The sequence below is a fragment of the Camelus ferus genome, chromosome 5, assembly GCF_009834535.1.
Source record: "Camelus ferus isolate YT-003-E chromosome 5, BCGSAC_Cfer_1.0, whole genome shotgun sequence".
NCBI lineage: Eukaryota > Metazoa > Chordata > Mammalia > Artiodactyla > Camelidae > Camelus > Camelus ferus.
In genome coordinates, this window is record NC_045700.1 from 92,796,864 (window position 1) to 92,803,765 (window position 6,902).

General features: G+C 50.8%; 1 protein-coding gene across 2 annotated transcripts in view; it reads left to right on the forward strand.

Annotated features, from left to right (window-relative positions):
• The window catches only part of SH3BP4 (SH3 domain binding protein 4), an 82,431-nt gene extending 79,624 nt beyond the window's left edge, over positions 1–2,807 (forward strand). For both annotated transcript variants that reach the window (XM_032480544.1, XM_032480545.1), the window contains one exon: positions 766–2,807. In XM_032480544.1, coding sequence (XP_032336435.1) covers positions 766–996 — 231 coding nt within the window. In that variant the 3' untranslated portion in view covers positions 997–2,807. The remainder of the gene's footprint in view (positions 1–765) is intronic.
• The last annotated feature ends 4,095 nt before the right edge of the window (positions 2,808–6,902 follow it).

Consider the following 6,902-nt stretch of genomic DNA (forward strand, 5'->3'; position numbering starts at 1 on the left):
TGCTAACGCTATCTGCTTTGGAGCGGGTTGATGGGGACACAGGAGGTCATGTGTGCACGGGCGCCTGTGCCCGGCATGCAGTCGGCCCACGCCGAGTGGGAGGGAGCAAGTCTCAGCCTCTCTGGGAATCCTTCATGGTGAACCAGGCCCTGGCGAGGGCACGGCCACTGTTTGGAACAGCAGGAGTGGCACTGCCAGTCCGTCACTGATTCCGATCTTAAACTACATTTAGTAACACCGAGCAATGCCTGACGGAGCCCCTGATGGTCGGCTCTGGCTGGGGACGCCCCGGCGCCGAGGTGGGTGCATCCTGGGGAGATCGCGCAGCTCTAACCCGGGCTGGACGGGTTCCTGCGCAGAGTCTCTGTTTCCTCACTTGTTTCTGGAGGTTGCTTGCAGCTTCTGGAAAGACACTCAGGCTTGCGAGACCTTAGGAAGCACGAATTCCCAAGAGTAAGGGCGTCTCTTGTTAATGCGACAAGTCTCTAAATAAATGGAAAGCACTACTGGGGTTGTAAGGGAGGAGAGGCCCTTTCTGCCTGGTCAGCACTTGCTGCAACGCACCTGCTCGCACACCAGGGGCCTTCTTCCCTCCGAAACGAGCCGGCAGGTGGGGCAGAGCCGGCTGCCCCGCTGCTCTGGGTTTGCTTCACTCTTAAAGAGTTCCATCAACGACGGACACAGGCACTGGGGTCCGGCCCCTCACTTCCCCCTAACCTCTTCTCTCCTCTCCCTCTTTTGGTTTTGGACCTCTCCGTCATCCAGGCCATGTGGAAACCCGCGTACGACTTTCTACTCACCTGGAGCCACCAGGTCGGGGACAGCTACCGGGATGTCATCCAGGAGCTGCACCTGGGCCTGGACAAGATGAAAAACCCAATCACCAAGCGCTGGAAACACCTCACGGGAACCCTGATCCTGGTGAACTCCCTGGACATCTTGCGAGCAGCCGCCTTCAGTCCTGTGGACCATGACCATGACGACTTTGTGATTTGAGGGGGCTCACGCTCTCCGTCTGTCCTGGCTGCCTGCGTGGTCACACGGAGCTGGGGAGGGAGGATGGGTCAGCTGCTCAGACAGCTCCAGGGCCCCTCCCGGCTGGACCCACCCCCAGGACCAAGCACACACCATGCTCCACCACCTCCTGAAACACGGGGGAGCCTGAAGGGAATTTCTACTGCAGGTTGTTGCCAATCAAATAGCTTTCTATTTGTTAAATATAAATTTAAAATCACTTTTTTTTTAAAGTATGGGGGGTGGGGGCAAATGAGAAAGGTGGTATCTAATTTTTTAATGGAGCATAAAGGTTAAAAAAAAACACATAATGGGACAGATGCTGTTGAGGTTTTTATGTCATGTAAAGACCTTTTTAAATTATGTTACAGATGTATATATGTATTTAAGGGCCGTGAGGGTGTTTCTGATTGCTGGACACACTTTGCATTTCAACACTTAGCGCAGAAAGACACTCGTCCAGGTGTTGGACCTTCTTTGCTGTGTACTTGTAAAAAGGAAATCAAATAGGAAACGCGGTGTTTCAGTGAGTGAGTATAGTCGGTGCCCGTTCTTTCTGACACTGGCCTGGTCCTGCTCTTCCCTCTTACCATGACCTTGCGTACCTTTGCCTCGTGTTGCAGTAAAGGCTCAGCCACAGCACCTGGGAAGCTTTTCTGAGCTTTAGCGGCAGAGTGGAATCCAGCATGAGCGGCTGGATACCCTTGAGATGAAGAGCATCAGCAGTCGGCGGCTTCCGCAGCCCCTGCCTGCGTGCAGTTTGTCCTGCAGAAGAGCTCCACCGTGGAGACCAAGGTGGTCCCTGCAGCTCTGAAAGGCCAATGTCACCCTCCTCCCTGGGTGGAGGGGGTCCCTCCTGCAGAGCTTGGAGCCACTCCTCTGGGTGTGAAGGAAACGTCACCACAAGCATCACACCCCACACTGGTGTCCAGAGGTGCCTGCTGCCCTCTGCCAAACTCCACTTCCTTCCACCTAAAATGTAACCGCACTCCCCTCCTGGTGTGCCCATCTCTCGTAGGAAATAAATAGCATAGGGAAATCTTTTTTTTTTTTTAAATATGAAAATAATGTGAGCGGGATGGACATTTTCTGAAACTGAAAATGTTTCCCACATAAAACCTGGGATTTGGCCGACTGTCGCATCGCTATCCTTCATGGTTGCAGATCAACTTGCGAGGCTGCATCCCAAGGCCGTTGCATCATCTCAGAAGTGGGTGAGGGGCAGGTTAAGAGACATCTGGCAGGTCAGTCCAGCTGATGTCCAGGAATGTGGTCAGGACACGCACTGTGTTTAGATGAGTCATGTCGGGCATCTGGGATTCCTGAATCTCACTCACTCAATCTGCTTTCTGGAAACATGTTAATTACTTAGTATAATCAGTGTAAATCTTTTCTTGGGCTAAAACATTCTTATATATCTATTGAATCAGATACTGAAATCCAACTGGCTAAAAAACAACAACAAAACACTGCATATTTTATGCTGCAAGAACCAAGACACACAGTTCCCCGATCATCACACGAAACAACCTTAAATTCTGCTTCCTAACTCTCCACCTTCTGTCTTCCCAGAGAGCATCTCTCACTTTTCCCCAAAGAAGAAATAAAACCCGTCGCACCTTAAATATGGAGATTTTTTCCTCAGGGGCTTTAAATAGTTTCCTATGCAACATGTCTTGTAGCACAAATTAAATTCTACAAAGTTGCAGTAAATTTTCTTTGGATATTTTAACCTGTTAAGTGTGTGTGTGTTTTTCTGTACCCACTGGGCTTTAAATAAAACAAAAACAAAATCTCCTGTAAGTATCTGTGCATGGAACGATGGCTCCTTCCCCCACACAGTCACCCCCACACACACAGTCACCCCTGGAGGACAGCGTGACAACTGGTGCAGCGGGCATCTTGTTTCTTGCTATTAACTTAATTGCTCTTGGAATATAGTGTCTCAGTCATCACCAGAGGGAATCAGTGTTGCCCAAAATCCCCAAAGGGTACAAGTGGATGGTTTGCCTTTTTCTTGGACCTGGGCACCTGGACCCGGCAATCCCAAACCCACAGTACACAGCTGAGGACGGAGCCGTCTGTGTCCCGGGGATGGTCATCAGGCACTAGCTGGAGCATGCAGGACTCCCACGGACCCTGCCCTCACCTTGTCCTAGCAATGAACAGGATGGGGAACTGCTGATGGAGACCAGCCCAGCCTGGAGGTGACGGGGAGGAGTGGGGCTAAGGAAAGCCTTGAGAAATGACTTTAATCTAAGGTCAAGGGCTGAGTAGGCACCACCAAGCCCAAGGCCAGGCCAGGCCTGGGGAGCAAGGTGTCTGCAGCATTGAGAGAGGGTACAGGGACCACAAGAAGCTGACCCTTCCCCGGGCCCTGGGGTGTGCTGAACAAGCAAGAACCTCGGAGTGGTCCTTGACCCTCCATGCTTGTCTGTTCTAGCCCCACCAGCCACATCCTCACTCGGATTTTGCAGCTGAGGAAGGGCTCGGTGCAGTCCCCGACCTACGTGGCAGAGGAGATTCTCACCCAGGGCTGCGTCACAAAGTGCCACATACAGGGAAGCATTGCTTCTAGAAAGACGCCATTTCCAAATATGGTCGCGTTCACAGGTTGGGGGGATGGGACTTAAGCAGATCTATTCGAAGGGCTGAGTCCAGCTCACAGCACTGCCTCCTACACGACAGCCTTTGGATGAGGCTTGCTTGGGAGAATGGGGAAGGAGTCCAGTTTGATCTGTCTCAGAACTGTGCCCAATTTAATGCAAAAGCCAGAGGGGGCAGAGGAGGTAAATCTTTAAAAGGGAAAACTATTTCAGAGAGGACCTGTTAGTCTCACTAAAACCCACTTTCTTCCTGAGCAAACAGCTAGGGTGTTTCCCACCCTCCCTTGCAAGTAGGTGTGGCCAAGTGACTCCCTCTGGTGACCGGGATGGGAGTGGAAGTGATCCAGGTGGCCACAGGCCTGGCCCATAGAACCCTCCACTCTCCTAATTGAATAGAAAAAACTCCAGGGACGTACAGGTGAGGGAGAGTCAAGACTGCAGGACCCAGGTCCCCAGGGACCCTTGAAAGGCTTTCTGTCCGGCAACTAGAGTTAGCTGTCAGGCCGCGGGGGCTGTAAGGGTGACGTGTTTCCGCAGCCCTGTTACCTTAATCTTAGGGTTGCTGTTCCCAGATGGCTAAGCTGGAGGGGCCAGGGGTTTGCTCTTAAAAGGGAAAGGTCCCCACCACGTCTGGATGATGTCAGGTCCAGATTTGGAGAACTCAGTCACACTCCTTTTTCTTGGCTGGAGCACATCCAGAATTGGTCACTACGAATCTGAATATGGACTTTTGTGTGTTTACTGAATATTTTCTAGGCTGGTCCAAGAAGCTCAGTTAAAATTTCCAGTCATTGACTGATGCTGGTTTGGACACTGATAATGGTAATAAATAATGTGCATAGAAAGTTATGGTGTTGGTGGTGTTTTTGAGTACCAAATATTCAGAAGAAAGATTTAGTTGAAAAAAAAAAAAAAGCTGTGTCTAATTTCCCAGAAAAGGGCAGTTTTGTCCGTGATCAATCCCTGCCTTTTCTTTACCCAACAGGCAGTCATACCAGATGGTGCAGGCGCCAAATCGTTTACTTTGTGATCACACAGCCCCCACCCCTCCAAGTAGTCTCAGGTGTCCTGGCCGCAACTACCAAGCCAGCCTTGGCCGTGGGCCCCTCCTCTCCAGGGGCTACCAGATCCCAGCAGCCTGGAGTAGGTCTCCCAACCATTCTTACCACTGGGGCCGAACTTAATGACCTCTGCTTCATCCCTTTGACCTCACTCCTTTGTATGGCCAAGCTGCTCCAACAGCATCCTACCTGATCCACTTGTCCACTAACTCGCTCTCCTCCCCCACCCACGGGATACAGAGGAGAACCCAGAGACCCTCCTGCTCCTGCTACTCGGTCAGCTCTGGGCTCCCCCACAGCCCCGGCTGAGCCTCCCACACCCCAGCTGCACAGCTCCCTCTCAACTCCTCTCTCCTCCGACCCCCCTGCTTTTGAGCTCTTCTCCAGCCAAAACACCTGCCCTTCCTTCTGCAGCCACATGAGCTCCTTGATGGTAGCAGCCGTGTCTAAACTCGCCTCTGAGTCCCTGGGGCCTGGGGCAATAAATGTTTGTTGCATGAGGGAATTGCCCGTATGTCTGCAATGGAAATGCACTTCAGAATGTGGGTGGCTTTGGCTATTGGAGTGGATAGAGTGGGCTTTGTGCTGAGTTTCCAGCCAACGTGAAAAAACAGCAAAAGCTTGTCCAGCGACGAACGCATCAAATCCAGCGCAGGTTTTGAAGAGTTCGAAGGGGACAGGCCAGCAGGGATGGTACTCAAGGATGTGCACACCAAAGTGATGACGCCCCCCAGCGGTGTTTCCTGGCACAAGGGAAGTGCTGTCAATTTGGGCCATGATTTTTGCTGTAATAAAATTTGGTTTTATGTAAAATAGATGGAAATGGCCTCACCCTAAATAGTCTAGTAACCTGAATTTGGAGGAGAAGGAATGTCACCAAGTGCGCAGCCTTTGCTGAGCACCTGGGGTCCAGGAAGAGCTTGTCCTGTTTGACCCTTGGGGCCACCGTGGTTTCACAGATGAGGAAACTGAGACTCAAGGAGAGCGAACAGACCCAGCTGGCACAGGGACCGATGCCAAGCTCTGTCCACCTCCAGCCGTGCCCTCGCCTCGGGCCACATCAGAGACCGAGCGTTAGAAACCAGAAATGGCATCAAAGCCTCCTCCTGAGAAGCAGGTGCCCAAAGCCAGGGCCGGGGGAGTTCCCCCGACAGCAGGGCTGCGGGCCGGGGTCGGGCGCGTGTCCCCACTCCACCCGCACAGACCTGGGCCGGGATGTGTGTGCCTGCTGGGCGTTATTTTTGTGGCCATTTCCCTCCAATCTGAAGTATTTAAAATATTTGCACTTAACCAAAGGTTTCCTTTTGGGGGGGGGGGAGTTTCAGCTTTATTGAGGTACAACGGGCATCTAAACAAAGTTTTCCTTTTTTAAGACTCAGTCCTTTCTACCCAAGAGCAATGCAATGTGCTTAATGCTGCTGATCCTAGAGGACCACTTAAAAACCGGGAAGGTGGTCGATGTCATGTTCATTTCACCACCATTTTTTAATGTGAAAAAAAAGTTATAGCCACAGTTCCCCATACCCCCTGGGTCTGGTTATGAAAACTAGGGAGTGAGAGTCAGGGCTTTTAACTCTTTGTGTCATGACCCCTTGGTGGTTTGATGAAGCCTGGAGGTTCATCAGAGTCACAAAAATGCTTAAAATAATGTGCATGCTTGCAGGACCTGGAGTCACAAGTAAAAGCAGTTACTCACATATAGTCGCCCAGAGGGTTTTGAGAAATCATGATGCTGTCATAGCTGAGCTTCTCCGTCCATCAGGTGACGCTGTCGGGGGGCAGCCCTTGGATCCACCGCAGCTCCGCCGAGTGATGAGGGTTTTGATAGGCGCTGTGCTAACGGACACAGGAATAGCTGAGGTTTAGGAACTGTCGGCAAAATCACAAGAATTTCTGATATTAGAGAGATTCATTGTCACCATGCATGTGCTTGCATGTGCTTGAAGAAAATGTTAATGTTCAGATGGAAGTTAATGAAAATCTAAATGCAATCTCCCTTATTTAAAAAAAAAAGACTCGACGTAAGGAAACTGACTCACCCGGATTTGCTATACCTGTTGTTTAAAATGCTTGTATTAATATTTTCTGCTCCAGGTTGGCAAGAATGGTGTTTTTAAAGCTTTTTTCTCTGAGCCAACATTCTACCTCATGGGGAGAAGGGAAACATGAAGAAATTTCAGTTCAGCAACTTGGCTGGTTGTGTCTATGACTTTTTAAACAT